Source organism: Aspergillus saccharolyticus (assembly GCF_003184585.1).
Source record: "Aspergillus saccharolyticus JOP 1030-1 unplaced genomic scaffold BP01scaffold_9, whole genome shotgun sequence".
NCBI lineage: Eukaryota > Fungi > Ascomycota > Eurotiomycetes > Eurotiales > Aspergillaceae > Aspergillus > Aspergillus saccharolyticus.
Window position 1 is genome coordinate 48,748 of NW_020290619.1, and position 17,096 is coordinate 65,843.

Genomic DNA, 17,096 nt, shown 5'->3' on the forward strand with positions numbered 1-17,096 from the left:
TACAAGGTTGTTGTAGATGCTTCTGTCGGAAAGAACAAGACTGTCCTGCCGTTCTTTACCGCCTACCTTGATCTATTCTGATGTATGAATTTCCGCAGAGCTCAAGGATGTTCACATCCAGACATCTCAAATGTTCATTCAAGTTCCCAGTATTTTGTAGTATGTATGCCTTTTCATATTTGTGACTCGGACCCTTGCGAGATGAAAGAGGGCCCGGGACTGGTCATTGGAAGATCTTACCAGTGTCTCCCCGTAATCGGGGGCTCTTCTTCCTAGTAGTGACTTGTATACTATACAACAGATCTAAGAGGGTCACTATTCACTAGTCGATCATTATAGTCCAGTCGCGAGCCTTCTTGGTAAGCGATTACACAACCATATATATCTACTAAGAGATCTCCTTATCCGTCATCCCACACCTGTCTTCTCCATTCCATATAGAACTGGAGTCTTTGTCAATATTTCATTAAGACCGAAAAGAGAGAGTACAAAAAGCAGAGCTATATGAGACTAACGCGCAACCAGAGCGCTTGCCACCCGGAGCTGCAACAGCATGGTTCCATAAACACAGCCCGGTTTCTCTTCAACTTTCAGGACCTTAGGGACTGAAGAGCAGTTTGACTGAACTTCCGCGAGAGTTTTCCTGCAGGGAAAGTCAGTCAGCTGCGATTCACTCCGGTGAGAGCCCTGCTGGATAGTAACTCGATCTCATTTTAAATTGTTTGGTTTATATCTAGTTGCTTCTTTCTCTGTGAGATCAAGTACTGTACTGAAACTTCCAGGCCAGTACTATTAACAGCGCTACTTTAGTGATTTGGATGAAAATACTGCATCTCTCGTTTTTTGGTTGTCTATCCCTGACCGTAATTTAGGATCCTGTGTACTGCACTTGATAAGCTGCTTTGGGGGAGCAGTTTCAGGTGTTGAAGGAAGGACTTTGACAGTCTTGCTTGAGCAGCTTCTTGATGTTTGATGATGAAGATTGCTTCTGAAAATTGAGGAGCCTTGATGAGGTGATAACATCTCAAGTGTAGAGGCGCAGGTGGAGTTGCCCACGGCAGGTAGGATAGAGATTCCAGAGTCGAGTTTGAATGGGGAGGGCATGCATACTGTGCCTAGAAATAATAAGGTCTTCAGGATAGATTCTGATCAAACACAGGGTAAGATGCCTTCCATGACCCATCAAGCATCAAAATAGGTCTTGACTAGTGCTTAGTATACAGCCCAAGTGTGATTACCGCAAAAATCCAGTCCACTAGTAGTTTACAAACATGGAGGGTATACATATGCTTCGGGGACGAATGTCTAAAGATATTATAATATGTGTGCAATCGCCCAACCTACGCATCCACATTCACTCTGTCCTTGACATTAGCATCCTCAATTCTCCGCCAGATACCCACGAACCCACCGCCCACAATCCGGGGCCCAACCTTGGGCCGACAAACCAGCACGCGGTCCACCTCCTCCTCCTCCTCCCCCTCCGCTGCCGCCACTGAGCTAGGAGCAGAGGTAGGAGAAGAGGCCGTCTCCTCCGCAACCTCCGCAACCTCCTCCACCGGCTCTACAGCCTCCTCCTCCCGCTGCTGTTCCTCGACCACCTCCACTCCTGAGGCTGATCCAGACGAACCACCACTACCGCTCTCAGCAAGCGTATCCTTGTTCTTCCGCACCGCAAACCGCACATCCCACAACCGCCCACTACTAATGCCATTGCCCAGCTCCACGACCTTTTCCTGCACCAGCGGCAACCGCTCCCGGCGGATAAGCTCCAAACAGTCCCCAATCTGCGTCACGCTGGGTGTGAACACGGCCAGCAGGCCGTCGCGCTTCAAAATGGAGGTCACGTGTGGAATGCGCAGGTGCGAGGATGGCATGTCGAGGATCGCGTACGAGAGGAAGGGATCCACTGCTGCTGTCTGACCATCGATGTCGGATGTCGTCGCGGTGGAATGGCCACTACTACGGCTTCGTTCCTGTTTCTGCGCTGCGACCCAGGTCTCGACAGGGCCGGAGTAGAAGTCGACGTTGCCGGCGTAGATGCCGCGCCGGAAGCCCCGCACGAGGGTCTCGGCGTGGCGGGCGGTTTTGTGGGTGATGTCGACGGTGTGGATGACGGCTTTGCGTTGGGCGCGCCAGGCGTCCCAGGTTGTTTGGGTGGTGATGGTGTCGGTGGGGGGTTGTTCAATTGTGGGGGTCGTTTCGGGGGTTGTTTGGGATGGTGGTGGTGTGGGCGAAGAGGCGGAGGAGGCAGTAGCAGAGGCGGAGGAAGGAGAGCGGGAGGGAACGAGGTCCTTGACTTGTGAGGTGGTTGGGAATGGAGGAGGGACGGAGTTGGCACCCTGAATGGCACGCGCGAGATGGAGCGTCAAGGAGCCATGGCCGGTGCCAGACTCGAGGATCTCGAGGGGAGGTTGCTCGGGATCGGAGGAGGGAGCCACGTGGATGTCGAGGAGGGAGACGATTAGATTGGCGTCTGCGGAGTAGATCTAGCATCACCGGGTGCATCTTGCGTTAGAGTGTTTTCTTCACCTCCCTGAGGCCTGCTGTGCTTATTCTTGGTGTTGTTCATACCGGTGTCACCATGCGCGGTGTCAGCGCGACGTATTCTTCGAGGGTGGGATGATACAGTCTGTAATCGGGCCCTGAAATAGCAGAATCATAAGGTCAGTTCCCGTTTTATCCTTCACCCTGAATTGGTGACGCGCGAAGAACACACACCTTTATGTGAGGGGATTTGATCTCGCACTCTCCGGCCGATGATCTCGTCGTGCTCCAACCTTCCACCCCGACGGCCATCCGTCCGACCACCCTTGCGCAGCGGTCTGGTGAGTGTAGGCACTTTCCCATCGATCACGGCTCTGTCTCCCTCTAATGATGGTCGGGCTTGTTAGCATGCGACGGAGGATGTTCGCAGGCGGGTGCGGTCGCCTTACCCCGGAGATAAGTGAAGTTGGTATCAATCGATGGAAACCGACGGGGTCCGACAGATTGCGACGGTAAAGAGGGACTGGAAACCGGAGTCTTGGGCGAAGGTGGAGGGCTCGAACCCCAGAGTCGACGCAGCGCTTGCAGCATACGCGCCATTGAGGGCAATTGATTCAGGATAATTGAAAAAAAATGAGTTCTGAATCAAGAGTCCGTCTCGTCGAAACTTTTCCGATTCTAAGGCCGACTACTTTTTCTGGGCTTATCCGGGCTCGGTCCGATCTGGCGCCGCTTTAGCGTGAACCCCAGAGTGTGTACGCTGGGCCCATAAGACTCCATACAGTCCATACTATCTGAGAGCCTTAGTTGTTTCCAGGGTTGTATCACAGGAGTTGCCATGGCACCAAAGACGAATGCTTACAGTAGGCTCTCGTAAGGTTAAAGGAAGTAGTCTTCCCTGGTCTCATCTACGTATTCAACGAGCCCGCCCTGAGTGGCCGGAAGACATGATGCCTCATTAAATCAAGCAAAATCCATGGCGGAAAATTGAATACAGTTTCCCTGACTGAACTAGTCTCGAAGTGGGACAATTCTGGGGAAACTCCGCCGATCTATTAGCAAGTGCAGTCCACTGTCCGATGACTGACTCAAGCGTGGTCCAATTGATTGTTTTCTATGGCGGATTCTCGCGATTATCCACTCTTTCACTGATCGAGTCTAGCTGCTGCACTGCTGACGCTCGCTCTTCTCTTCTTTCCCTTCTCACTGCGGGGCTGTTCCCCTTCAAGTTTCCTCAGACTTGCGAATCTTCTTCAATTGACCCGAGTACAACTATCCCAAGCAATTCCGAATCTATCAGTTCGCCCTCCCGCCGCTGCTCTCTTGTGCCCCTCTTCCAGGTTTGTTGATCCCGCTTCCCGGCGCCAGCTGTTCCCTCCCCCTCCATGCGCACTACATCACGGAATTCGAGTTTGATCGGATAATCTCCCTACAAGTATCGCGCGTGGCTACCTCTGACGTTTGAATAAATAGCGATCATGGCTGCCTCAACTCTTCCATACATGAAGACCAACCCCAAAATTATCTTCTTCACCGATTTCGATGGCACAATCACTCTTGAAGACAGTAAGTTTGATGTGGCTGTAACATCAGTCTACGAAGCCAGCTAACGACCTCCCTACAGGCAACGATGCTATGGTACATTACCATTCTATATCCCTTCGACGTTCCGTTTCATGTGGCTGACCTCTCTTTCGCTCGCAAGATCGACAACCTGGGTTATGGGCGCGACAAGCGCCGCGAAGGAAATTTGGCAGTTCTCGAAGGAACAATGAGCTTCCGGTGCGTCAGTTGAGCCAGAGTCGGCTTCCCGATAGCCAACTGATCCCGGATTTAGTGATTCCTTCCGCGACATGCTCGACAGTATCAAGACCCCCTACAATGAGTGCATCGAATACCTCAAGAAGAACATGAAGCTGGACCCCTACTTTGTCGAGTTTTACCACTGGTCGCGGGAGAACAATGTGCCGATCGTTGTTCTGTCTTCCGGCATGATCCCCGTCATCAGTGCCCTGTTCGAGACGTTGCTGGGCGGCAAACCGGACGATCATCTTCACATCGTCGCAAACGAGGTCGAGAGCCGTGATGGCAAGGACATCAACAGCGAGGGCGGATGGAAAATCAAGTACCACGACGATAGGTAAGGGAGCCTCACAATGGGCCCTGTCACCTACCCAAACATGGCTGACGTCATACCATCAGCCATTTCGGCCATGACAAATCCTTGGAAATCAAGCCCTACGCGGCGCTACCGGACAGTGTGCGCCCCACCTTGCTGTACGCGGGTGATGGAGTTTCTGATCTGTCTGCCGCCGTAGAGACGGACTTATTGTTTGCTAAGAAGGGCAAGGGTAAGCTTTTTCCCAGGAGACCTTGATCGAGGTCGGATGTTGACATTGCTAGACCTCGTGACATTCTGCGAGCGCCAACAGATCCCTTTTACTCTTTTTGAGAGCTGGGAGTCGATTCTTGCGACAACGAAGGATATCCTGGCGGGCAAGGTCACTGTTAAGAAGGTGGCTGAAGAAGGGTTGGAAGCGGTTCAGCAGGGAGCCAACAAGGCCTGAGTCAGGCCAGTTTTTGCAGCAATAGATATAGACTACAGGGCCATAGATACAGCCAGGTTAGGTGCTAGACTCTATAATGATAGATAGATAAGATATAGTATATTATTATCAGCTGGAATTAATCTCACTAGATATTTCGCTAAATGATCGTAACTAAGAGGAGATTGATGAGCAAGGCCAAACGAGGCTAGTGCAGGGTTCCCCTTTGGCTAAGCTATAATAGGCTAGCTGCCGCCCAGCTCCCGATTTGACGGGCCAAAGCCATGTGACCATCTCTTTACCGCCTGCTGATTGCGGTACGGACTGGGGGCGGGCTCCGCCTCGAGCAGGCCAGCCAGCGGATCGCCTTTCTTTCCCCTCCTGAATTTCCAAGAATATTATCCATCAAGGGCCTTGTGAGATGACCGGTGATCAGGTCCTTCTCTTTGGCAAGCCCCTGAATCTTCTGTGTGGTGTCTGTTTTTCAACATGCTCCTGTGCTCGGCCGCTGCACACATCTGTTTAGCACTGGCCAGGGGTACCAACAACTAATCTTACTTTTAGCATGACACGCCGAATTGTACGTTGAGGCGCTTCTTCGTCCCCTGCGATCGTCCATTATTTATTATGTGCTCTATAACTAATACTTGTGTTCCCCGTTTAGGTTCGAGCGGGCGTGCAGCTCGCTCTCTTCGCCTCCTTCGTCACTCTCCTCGTTGTGGTCTTGGACAATCGATTCCGTGTTCTTCCTGCCTCCATCCATGGCCACCTTCCGTCCCACTACAACGGCCTCGTCGTCACCGATGTGACAGTCGTGACCTGCTCATTGATGAACGTTTTCTCCAGCTGCAAGACAAACCCTCAAACGTCGTGGACACAGGTGGAAAAGGATCTTTACCTCCGCACCGGCTGGACCTCGAGCGCTTTCGTCCGATTCGAGCGCAAGAAAGAAGAAGAGCTCCTCGCCAGCGACCGAGTGGTGATTGATCTCAAGATTAGCCGACTCGTCCCAGAATACTCCGACAAACCTGAGGATGCGGAGGAAGGGGAGACGTGGGAACAAAGACCGGGAGGCATCTGGCTGAAGCGGACGTCCAAGCGGCATGCCAGCGACTCGCAGAAGGCGATCACGGCCGTCGACGTCTTGTTCGGCGCCGATGCGGTCGACCCCCGTGCGGGCTGGGAGGTGAAGGATACCCCGCTGCTACTGGATAGCCGGACGGAGGCCCTGGAGGCCCGCATCAGCGTTCGCAGGGGAGATCCCACCAAGACGAAGAAGCCCGTGCCGCGTATCAATGAGAATGGGCGATTCAAAATCATGCAGTTGGCCGATCTGCACCTGAGTACGGGTCTCGGGGCGTGTCGAGACCCCGTGCCGGCGGAGTCCGTTCCGGGCCAGCAGTGCGAGGCTGATCCTCGGACGCTGGAATTTGTGGAGCGGCTCTTGGACGAGGAGCTGCCGGATATGGTCATCTTGAGCGGAGACCAGGTCAATGGCGAGACGGCGAGGGATGCGCAGAGCGCGCTGTTCAAGTCCGTGAAGCTGCTCGTCGATCGCAAGATCCCTTACGCGGCAATATTCGGCAACCATGACGACGAGGGAGACCTTTCGCGACAGGAGTTGATGGCTATCCTGGAGGATCTCCCGTACTCGCTCTCGAGGGCGGGACCTGAGGAAGTGGACGGCGTCGGGAACTACTATGTCGAGGTCTTGGGTCGCGGAAGCACTCAGCACTCAGCTCTGACATTGTACTTGCTGGACAGCCATTCATACTCGCCTGATGAGCGTCAGTTCCGTGGCTATGATTGGATCAAGCCAACCCAGATTCATTGGTTCAAGAACACCGCTCATAGCTTGCGGAACAAGCACCACGAGTATACCCACATGCACATGAATATGGCTTTCATCCATATTCCTGTGCCTGAGTACCGTGATGCCCGCAATTACTACCGTGGGAACTGGTCCGAGCCTCCAACCGCGCCGGGCTTTAACTCGGGCTTTAAGGATGCTATGGAAGAAGAGGGTATCCTCTTTGTTAGCTGTGGACAGTAAGTGGCGCCCTCTTTTCTTCAATCGGTTCGAGAGATCTAGAGCCTCCGCTAACCATCCGGTAGTGATCACGTCAACGACTACTGCATGCTGAATCGCGATCACGAAGAAAAGCCATCTCTCTGGATGTGCTATGGAGGCGGCGTTGGCTTTGGCGGGTACGGAGGCTACGGGGGCTACGTGCGCCGGGTGCGATTCTACGACTTCGACATGAACCCCGGTCGCGTGATGACCTACAAGCGGCTTGAGCACGGCGAGACCGAAGCCCGGATCGACGAGATGATGATCATCGATGGAGGTATGGTCAAGGGGCCGGATCCAGAAGAAGCTTGAACCGCGTTTTATGAGAAGTCTCTTTCTTCTACTTCTACTTCTACTTTTCTTCTTTGAGTTTAGCTTCTGATTGAAACGGAGAACGCTTAAGCTCCAGTTCGGGTTGACTTTTGACTTTTCTTTGTACTATACCTACTCTTTATACCTATGCGTTGAGCTCGGAACCGGCAGTTGCGGAATTTTGGCCGAGGACACTTTCTATTTGTTGTTTCCAGGTTGCAAAAGGGTTACCTAAAAGGTTGATTGCTAAACAGTTGAAGTTATTTGAATGCGCTAGTATCGTTGTTATCGTGCTTTTTTCCTCTGACTTCTCCAGTACTGGAGTCCCAAATCTCTTTTTCCGACTGCCCATTAACTAAACAAAAATTGAGGCTTTCTTCCGCTTCCTCACCACCACTTCTCATAAAACACTCTTTCCCCACCCCCGAGTAACCCCTCCAATTTCCCGACGATGTCATCGGTCATCCCCGGCGGTCCGCACACATAACACACCGTCTTCTCAGGCTCGATGGTACCGTCTTCCGAGATCGCCGCAGCCCGTAGGTCATCGGCATTGATCCGACGCCCGTGTATCCGCAGGTCATCAAAGGAAACCCCGCGAGTGTCGTCGTCCAGGTCTGTGATGAATAGGTCCAGTGCAATCCGGAGCCGACGCAGCTGCGACTGGATGTTGACGATCTCTCGGAGGCGTGAGAGGAAGAGGATCTGGTCCAGGCGCTTCTCGGGGTTAGTTGTTGGGGTGGTTGCCTTGTCTGGCTGAGGCAACTTGGTGGAGTAGAGGAAACGGATGTTGAGGGAAGGGTGGCGGAGGGTGGTGGTTGCTTCGTCGTCGTTGTTGAGGTGGGAGAGCATGGAGATTAGTGGGCTGAGAGAAGCGTTAGCCTGGGAGCTTTTTGTTGAACTTGTTTGTCAAGGGGGTCTAGAAGGGTCGTATCGTTTCAACTCTACATAGTAGGCAACAACGCAATAAGTTCCCCACACGGCACGATTGTCCCCATGTTATACCCCCCTTTATTGAGGAGAAACCACTGCCCCAGAGACGAGACAAGGCAAAGCACAGACACCAAACACAACATTGCAGTAATCAGAACCGAACAAGCAACTTACTTAATCCCCACACCCCCCGCAATGAACACCACATTCCGCACATCACCCAACCGCACCCCCGACGGCGGCCACACAAAGCTCCCTCCTACGCGGATGGCGAGCTCGGAGCCAAGGATCTCCTCCGCGGGCTTCCAGAGCCATGCGCTGGCGGGGTTCGACGGTGCGGCGCGCACGGCGAGTTCTACGTACGGCGGTCGGCCGTCCGGATTGAGCGGGGGCAGACCCGTCGCGTCGTTGTTGACGATGGCTTGCACGGCGTCGGAGTCTTGGTTTGCGAGCGAGGGCAGGACCTGTGCGTCCGCGGGGGTGGAGGTGATGCTGAAGCCGCCTGCGTTGGAGATGGAGGGGATGTGCACGTCGAGCCATTGGCCGGGGAGGAAGGTTAATGGTTGGGGTGGGGGTTGGGACTGTTGTTGTAGTTCGTTAACAACCGTTCATATGGATGTATGTGGGTACTATGTATGTCTACTGGTGTTGGATCGAGGCGAGAAGTAACTGGCAGTGGTGCAGTGGTGAGGACAAGGAAAATGCTTGCAGCTGCATACTTCCTGATCACTTTCCTGATAGCTGCTATCGTCCGGGTTTTGCACCTCCGGGGGAATGGTTAGTTGCAGCAGTCGCACACAGGGGTTGACCTGCTCGATATGCGACAGCCGGACATTGTATAGCCGGTTTTGGCGGGGCTCGGCGGCAGTGCGCATCTGGTGGGGTAAGGAGCCCTTCCCACTCGTTGCGGCGCTCATCCGGGATCGCTGGAGCTTTGGTGCCGTTTGTTGGCGCTTAATGAGGCTGGATAGTTGGTACTGGTAGTGGCGTGACGGGCCGCGTAACAGGGTGTGACTGCGCATCCAGATGTGCCTCACGTCTGTGTGATACCCGGGTCCGCGGCTTGTTAAGACTTTATCCGAGGGCTTGATGCGAGTTGCATGGACTTGCTGTGTATGTTTGACTGTTGACTCTGTGTGGTGTTCATTGTATGAGAGAACCAATGTTGGAAGATGGGCTTGTGGTTCGAGAAGGTGGTGACGTCCATGTCATGTGCTCGGCCACTTTCTAAGTTACTCCACAACTACTCCGTACTCTCTCTCTCTCTCTGTGTCTGTCTGTCTGTCTGTCTGTCTGTCTCTCCAGTTGAAGGACATACCTCGAGCATGAATTATGGCGAAATCATCACCAATCATGCATGACCCGTCACAACTGCAGCACAAGACCTGGTTGACCTCTCCACCTGGGCGCTTCGACCCCATATACAAGCTTTTTTATCGATTGTTGTTCATTCCATAGTACTTCGTACTTACTTCTAAAATCAATCCAATGCCCATGAAAAAGCCCTTACTCCCCTACATCTTCGAATTTATCAGCTTGTGCTAGTTCCTATTCAAATAATCAGTCTAGACCCTGAATCCCTCTAGGATCGAACTGATGTCATGTATTATTTTTTTCTTATAGAATTCCGAGAGAAGAGAAAAGAAAAAGAATCGATCTTGGTATACCGGCAACATACTCCTACATACACAATACGGAGTACGACAAACTCATTTGATTTGGTTCTTCTGCTAACTCTTAAAGTGAGACACTGATTATTCTGGTTCAGCCCCTGTAGGTATGCCCACCGAGTAGGATGACACTAGTGTAATCACTAGCCTATGAATATGACCCTGAACACAGTATACAACTTCTTCCCGTCGGTACGCCGCTCCGCCCAGCTGCCGGCTGTACCCCGATCTGCGTTTTGCCGACCTGCGCGGCAATGCAGAGACTCGGCTAGCCAAAGTCGATGACCCTGCCAGCGAGTATACCGGTATGGTAATGTCGGCGGCCGGACTGGAGCGCATCGGTCTTCAGTCGCGCATCAATCAGTACCTGGGCTCCAAGAGTTTGGGGTATCTTGCATGCTGTCGAGCAGGGAGCGCCTGAGCTTAGAGATCCGCCAGAGTGATGCGCTGATGCAGGAACTGCGTGACCGGCTTGCGTATCCGCAAGTCTACGCTGGCTGGTCTGGCCGAGCAGTAGCTTATGAGGACACTGGAAGGCGAATGCGGTGTTCCCATTGGCGTCGAGACGGAATGGGTTCAGCCTCACCAACTGCGGATAAGTGCTATCGTGGTGAGTCTAGATGGCTCCCAGAGTGGTGATGGTGATACCCTCGATGCTCGAATCGAAACTACCAACGAAGCGGATGTCCTCGATCAGAATTTGGCGGCCTAGAACGTGTCAGGCAGCTTTTACATCCTTTCCTGCGGGGAGCGCAGTAATCATGCGAGACTGTGTTCATTCCGGTTGAGAAGGTTGAAACTTCGACTCTGAGAACGTGTGTTTGAAACTCTTAGGTAGGCGATCTGGTCTTGCGTAGCGTGTTTCTGGGTTTTATCGTCACTACCATCAGGGGCTCGGGTACCAGATGCACACCTAACAGGAGCCAGTTCGTGAGCAGTGCATTTCAATGTCTTTTCGCGGTCATCTCGAGCACACGTGCTAGACCCAGCTGAGATCGTGGAGAGGTTAAATTATCATTGTGTAGCACTCTTGTGAAGTGGCAAACAAGTGCAACCTGCCATTATGACTCCGAATGAGTCAAGAGTTAGCAGTATCTCTTTCTATTGTCAAAAGTAATCTGTCATCGGAGGAGGAAGATTATGAGGTTCATCGAGTGCTATGGGAGATTATGTACGCCAGCCGCTGATGCCTAAGGCAGACACAACCCATCATATACTGTACTGTACTGTACTGTAGCACTGAGCGGCCCCCTCCTCCTCCCTCCTTATCCCCAGATTTGGGTTTCTTATAGTAGTGTGATAATAAAAACCATCTCTATCTAATTCCTCACACCATGTCACCCTGGCGAGTAAGTGTTAATTGCTGTTAGAAATCTCCAAGCGCCCGCGAGTACAACCACTAACTTGAAAGCAGACATGACCACACACCACCAGCACACATTCACATTCACATTATCCTTTAGACACTGGTTCGCTAGACAGACAAACCAGCCACAAAAGCGAGCGAACCATCTATGTGGGTGGCATCTTCCAATCCTCTGCGCATGCAGATCTCTCTCCGCCCATCACACGGCCCTAGTAGTATGTGACAACCAGCCGGCCGCCGAACCCCCCTCATTCTGACGCCCTATTGGCGACCACCCCTCGGCCTGGCGCCGATGCGGGCGCTTCCAACTCGGCACGCATTGGCCAGATGCACACCTGCAGGCAAGTGCAACATGCAACCTGCAACCGGTATCTCACTGCTTGTACGGAGTACAGTGTGTGCTCACACTTTCCACTAAACGCAGTACTGTGCTTGTTGCTCGCCTTCCCCCCTCCCAGCATCTGTGCTCATGGGCAAAACCCAGAATGATTCGACCTAGAAGCCCCAAGTGGGAGAGGAGGCGTCCCGTTCTTCATATTTATGCGCCCCCTCCCATTTTCCCCCAACAGACGTGTACCCCTGATATCTTCCCTCCTGGAATGCAATGCAAAAACGGACAGTGAGTCTTTGGCTGTCTGTCTTGTTTCGATTTCAGCTTGTTGGGTCTTTGTCTTTGATGTCCCTGATCTGAACGCCCAGCCAGCTGGGCTCTGGCCGCCTCCTTCACCTCCCCTCCATTCCCCTCATTCAGCGAGCGCAGCTTGGAAATAGATACGAGCTTTGAAGCGCCCAGATAAACGCCAGCCAGGAGTTCTCTTTTTTTTTAAACTTCTGCCAGCGCCTGAAGATCTTGGCGTTGAGAAAGACGGAAAAGAGAAGAGAAGAGAAGAGAACAAAGAGAGAACTATATAACACAATCTAGCACAACTGTCTCACCATGTTCGGTTTCAAGAAGTTTTACTTTCCGACCCGATGGCGGAATCATAATCTGCTGTATATCCTCATGGGGGTGGAACTACCGCTGGTGATCATCATTTTGACCTTGACGGGGATTGCGAACCATGACACCTACCGCACGAAACTCTGGCAGGATGGCGCCGATAATGGCTTCAACAGTGCCCCCAACGAGGCCCTCTACGCGGCGGCGAATCATCGCTCGTTTACAACTCCCTTGGTCTGGAGCGGGGTGTAAGTTTCTGACCTTCTCTTTACCAAACACTGATGCTCCAGTAGAAGCGGAGAAACGGCAAGTTAGGTATTGCAACTCACACATTGCTTTTGATTAGTATCACTAAATACAATCTCGTCCTTGGCATCCTGAGTGTCTTCATGTGGATCACCAAGATCCCCCTCCACATCCTCCACATGATGTATCCGCCCCTCTGCGCCTTTGTCCACGCCGGCCTGGTCGCAGTCTGGATCTACTCCGTGCGGTACCAGGCCGGCCCCGACATGTCGGACCCGGATCACCCTCAGCCCGGAGCCCCGTGGTACATCACCAAGAAATGCTCCGTGGCGGCCGTCAAGTCCAATGTGCACTACTGCATGCAGGCAAAAGCACTGTTTGCATTCTCCATTATCATCATGTGAGTCTACCTTGCCGTCAAGATCAATCTCAAAGCCGGCTCAATGGACCACGAACGAGCTGACCGATCGCGCATTTCAGTCTCTACTACTTCTCCATCACTTGCCTCAGCCTGCGCAACTGCCTCATCACCGAGGAAGAGCGCGCGGAGATTGAGGAGCGCCTCGAAGACGAGCGAGCCATGAAGGAGTTCGAGGACTTTGTGCTCAAGTCCCCCGCCTTCCCGATGACCCCGATGCAGCCCCTGGGCATGGGTATGCCGCCCAAGTCCCCCATGCACCACGTGACCTCTGCTCCGAGCGATGGCGGCTCGTCTTCGGACCTGCCCCTGCGTCAACACTTCAGTACCCCGCATCCCCGTCGCTCGATGCATCAGGAGTCAACGGAGACGCTGTCGAGCAATCCGTCGCAACCACAGCCGTATTTCCCCCCGCCACCCAAGAAGGCGTCCAAGAAATGAGCTTGTTTTACCGTTCATCAGGGTTGTGATGTGGAAAGAGGAAGGTTGTTTGGAAGGAACAAGCACATCGTAGTCATGAGCATTGACGTTGTCTGCCACGACGCATATATCTCTTCTTCTTTTTTTTTTTTTTCGTCACCAATGTCGGTCTCTCATGTCTCATGCATTGTTCATACCCCATTGCCATTCGGATATTTGCCGGTGAAGAGCATAGCCCATAGCTAATTTTGCCATACGCTGCACAATCTGAACTTAACTCAACTGTGTGACCAAGAAAATCATGCGTTGATCGTGTTGCAAACCGGAACGACTTCATGCCATCTGGACTCAAAACTCGATATACACATTTCCGCATAGAGACGTACCATGATAGACACAAACCATGACAGGGAAGCACCGGACACAAATTATACAGGCTCTGCTGCATTGACACGCACAGAAATTGAACCCATTGAAGGACGAAAAAGGCGGTATCCAAGAATGAAGAGTAACAAGCAGGGGTATCCTCGCACGGGGGGCCGGTATATGTCCACCCCAAAGTGGCAATTAGTGAAGGTAGTACCGTAACAGTCATAGCAAACACAACATATCCTGATGTCCCTTGGGTCTCCAGCATGACTCATCTCGCAGAGACAGTGCCGGAACCCAGACAGAGGTTTGCTGGATCAGGGATCCTGGCGTTTCTTCTCCCTTTTCGCCCAGCGTACTAGGTCATATCGAGTTAGTCAGAATTCCACAAATCTCTAAACTGACAGAGAGAGAATGCAAAGTAAGAGATTAGAGAGAATGGGAGGGGGCAGCCAAGACTGGGACTCACATCCACAAGCATTACACAGCGTCTTGGGACCCTCGGGCCCCTTCCGCCACTCGGGCGAGTCACTCGTCCCGCAGTCCGTACACATATACTCGCCCTTGAGTCGCTTCCTGCGATCCGCATCCCCAACTGCTCGATTCGACTGGGGATCGTTCTCGCCGGCAAGATTCGAGCAGTGGACCAGGCGACCGTGTTTTTGGCCGGTACTCAGACCCTGCGACCGCTCGCCCTCGCCATAGTACAGACCCGTCATAACCTCAATGCCCTCGATATGCGAGGTATCGTCGACCGAAGGCAGGCGCTCCACAACGCCCTCCATGCCGGGGAACGAGCGGTCGTCGTCGGCGTTGCTCGTGACCGTGTCGGAGGACTCGTTGTCCTCGCCAGAGCTCGAGGGAGTGTCGCGGGCGGGCGGCATCCGGTTCAAGGTGGATTGCGTGACAGTCTGCGTGGTGGTGATGTAGGTCTGGCGAGTGGTCGTGGTCGAGGTGTGGATAATATGAGCGTCTCTGTTGTTGTGGTGGTTGTGGTTGTGGTTGCTGCTGCTGCTGAAGGATTGCTGCGTCGCATTGAGTTCTTCCTCTTCCTCCTCCTTGAGCTGTGCGATGCGTTGACTGAGGCGGATATTCTCGATCTTGTGTTCGAGGAATGAGTTCAGGAGCTGGGCTCCCCTTGTCGGGTAGGGCCGACAGACGAGGAAAATGCCTCTGCATATTGATTGTTTCTGCTGCGGTTGCTGTTGCGGTTGCTGTTGCTGTTGTTGTTGCTGCTGCTGCTGTGGTGGCGACGGAGATATTGGAAGCGGAAGTCTTCTGTAACCGTTCGAGCTACCTTCATTGCTGACACCATGACTACTACTATCACTACTGCTGCTTCTCTCGTTACCGATGCTGCTGGCGCTGGTACTAGCGTTGCTGCTGCTGCGAACACCATTACCACCATCAGGGCCGATGGGCATAGATGAGGGATCCGAAGGAGCGATATGTGGATGACCGTGCGCCTCGAGCAGACAGAAGCTGCTATCCAGCTTACAAAAGCGGAAATGGCAGCGGAACAGCCGACGCGTCTGGATAGACTCTTTCAGTTCCTGGGTGAGGAAGGACTTGTCATCCTCGTGTACATAGCGAAAGAGGTCGTGGTTTTCGAGCGATTTGTCCTCGAAGCCTGTGATCTCAGCGCACGAAGGGGACGCATACAGAACCCGACCGTCGGGACTGAGCAAAAGCGTCAGGTCCCTCATCTCGGCAAGGGTTCGCTGGGCCCAGTCCTCGCCGTTGCCATTGCCATTGCTCATCCCATTTCCGAGCGATTCGGCGGACTGCTGGGCGGCTTCAGCGCTGGCGACCGCGGTCTGGGCCGCGGCGTGCTGGTGCATTACTGCAGTGCCTGTGGCAGCTACGGGAGGTGTTGTAGGTCCGCTGGGAGTACCGGAAGGTGACGTTATTGATGAAGAGCTTGAGGATGATTGTTGCTGGTGCTGCTGTTGGAGGTGGTTGACAAGGCCCGGGGGCGCGGGTGATGGGCCGAGCGTGCGCGGGATAATCCGCGAATCCCTGCCGCTGGACGGAGGGTCTGATTGCTGCTGGCCTTCAGATGGGTTGGAATTTGGTTGGTCTGGCGGTGGTCGAGGACCATGTCCTGGCGGTTGGTTCTGGATCAACGCCCGCCCTGGATAGCCGAGATCCATCTTTCAAGGTTCTCGGGGAGAACAGTAGAGCTGCGATGGTGAGAACAGCGGAGATACGAAGCGACAAAACTAGGTGACGATGGTGAGGGGAAGACTGGCCCTCAATGCGATCGTGAAATAAGACGGTGAAAACGACGACTGTTGCAAGCTAGGTTATGGAAGCGATGGAAGAGAGAATGGGTGGAGAGCCCGTTCCAGACACGCTCTCTTCTTGAATGATGAGGATGAGTTTCGAGGGAGATTGGATTGGATTGAAGAATGACGATGATGGATGGGAGTTTGGCGTGTTTGCTTGCGAGCTGTCAAATTCCCGCCGGGACCCGCCCACCCGATGATTGGATTTCCCGCTTCTACAACCTTGACCTTCTCCTGTCGACTGGCACTCATCAATTGATACCACGCGTAGGTACACAGCCTGACAGACGACTTAGAACCTATGGCCTTCTCCACAGTGAAAATCTAATCTTGTCCCAACCATTCTGAGGATGGTTGAGCATTCGAAGCCGGTGCAGTGAAGCACGGCCTGAAAACCTTTATCAGGTTCGGAGGGAAAGGACGTGCATTGCAACAGGCCCAGCTTGCTTCTAAGAATATCTCCGCGGGGTATCAGAGACATCGTATCTCAACGCCCGTTAGCGATCTTTCCGGCCCTATAGGAATTTCACGCCTGTTATATCCGCCTGCAACCCTTTCCAAGGTTGCTACCAGCAGAGTCTGGTGAAGTGATACATGAACACACTTCTCATTCGATGCATGAAAACTTTTTGTACTTTGCTATGCATCATGTTGCCACTGAGAAACGCAGTATATCGCAATAGCTTGCTGTCTGATTCCTAGCACTTTCGCAACCAGCCGACAGGAGCTATTTTTCGTGATGACAGCATTATAGAATAATTAGTTTCTCTTCGTTCGGCCGAACAGCCGTGTACTCCGTACATACTCCAACTCATCCATCGGAAAGTGATCTATCAACTGATTTAATGACTATCTCTCGTGCTTTTGTTCAAGTTGATAGCTAAGTCGGTTCCCCCTCTTCAGAAGTGTGGCGTCGGTAGCAGACCACCACGCCAACAGATAAATGCACTGTCATCCATGATAGCGCCGGTGTCGTCCGGAAGAGGAAAAAGCTCAGTGACTGGTAAAGGTGGAGATCTGATGGCTCCGA

The 17,096-nt window shown here is 52.9% G+C and overlaps 7 protein-coding genes across 7 annotated transcripts; 4 read left to right on the plus strand and 3 right to left on the minus strand.

Annotated features, from left to right (window-relative positions):
- Positions 1-1,223: 1,223 nt before the first annotated feature.
- Positions 1,224-3,087, minus strand: BP01DRAFT_390401 (tRNA (adenine-N(1)-)-methyltransferase; the record flags this gene model as incomplete). The annotated part of the gene is made up of 4 exons (XM_025577999.1): positions 1,224-2,489; positions 2,575-2,645; positions 2,722-2,871; positions 2,937-3,087. The coding sequence occupies 4 exons, from the start codon at positions 3,085-3,087 to the stop codon at positions 1,341-1,343; spliced, it is 1,521 nt and encodes a 506-aa protein (XP_025432704.1). The 3' UTR covers positions 1,224-1,340.
- A 489-nt stretch (positions 3,088-3,576) lies between these two features.
- BP01DRAFT_414686 (uncharacterized protein) lies at positions 3,577-7,795 on the plus strand. Its single transcript, XM_025579073.1, has 8 exons — positions 3,577-4,053; positions 4,112-4,125; positions 4,193-4,269; positions 4,325-4,627; positions 4,690-4,838; positions 4,891-5,003; positions 5,698-7,082; positions 7,149-7,795. The coding sequence occupies exons 1-8, from the start codon at positions 3,966-3,968 to the stop codon at positions 7,414-7,416; spliced, it is 2,397 nt and encodes a 798-aa protein (XP_025432705.1). The 5' UTR covers positions 3,577-3,965; the 3' UTR covers positions 7,417-7,795.
- BP01DRAFT_355118 (FAD-dependent oxidoreductase) lies at positions 7,761-9,490 on the minus strand. Its single transcript, XM_025574613.1, has 3 exons — positions 9,069-9,490; positions 8,524-8,930; positions 7,761-8,281 (listed from the first exon to the last, which is right to left on the minus strand). Exons 1-3 carry the CDS (start codon positions 9,369-9,371, stop codon positions 7,804-7,806), a joined length of 1,188 nt encoding a protein of 395 aa, XP_025432706.1. The 5' UTR covers positions 9,372-9,490; the 3' UTR covers positions 7,761-7,803.
- A 547-nt stretch (positions 9,491-10,037) lies between these two features.
- On the plus strand, positions 10,038-10,731 carry BP01DRAFT_390405 (uncharacterized protein; the record flags this gene model as incomplete). Its single annotated transcript, XM_025578000.1, has 2 exons — positions 10,038-10,399; positions 10,556-10,731. Exons 1-2 carry the CDS (start codon positions 10,327-10,329, stop codon positions 10,729-10,731), a joined length of 249 nt encoding a protein of 82 aa, XP_025432707.1. The 5' UTR covers positions 10,038-10,326.
- A 1,612-nt stretch (positions 10,732-12,343) lies between these two features.
- Positions 12,344-13,397, plus strand: BP01DRAFT_284756 (uncharacterized protein; the record flags this gene model as incomplete). The annotated part of the gene is made up of 3 exons (XM_025571449.1): positions 12,344-12,573; positions 12,672-12,971; positions 13,052-13,397. Coding segments are annotated over 3 exons (876 nt in total), but the record flags the coding sequence as incomplete, so codon positions are not given.
- Positions 13,398-14,095: 698 nt separating this feature from the next.
- On the minus strand, positions 14,096-15,538 carry BP01DRAFT_293316 (GATA transcription factor LreB; the record flags this gene model as incomplete). Its single annotated transcript, XM_025571730.1, has 3 exons — positions 14,096-14,136; positions 14,248-14,949; positions 15,181-15,538. 3 exons carry the CDS (start codon positions 15,536-15,538, stop codon positions 14,096-14,098), a joined length of 1,101 nt encoding a protein of 366 aa, XP_025432709.1.
- Positions 15,539-16,177: 639 nt separating this feature from the next.
- On the plus strand, positions 16,178-16,478 carry BP01DRAFT_355123 (uncharacterized protein). The gene has a single exon (XM_025574614.1). The coding sequence runs from the start codon at positions 16,190-16,192 to the stop codon at positions 16,412-16,414; it is 225 nt and encodes a 74-aa protein (XP_025432710.1). The 5' UTR covers positions 16,178-16,189; the 3' UTR covers positions 16,415-16,478.
- The last annotated feature ends 618 nt before the right edge of the window (positions 16,479-17,096 follow it).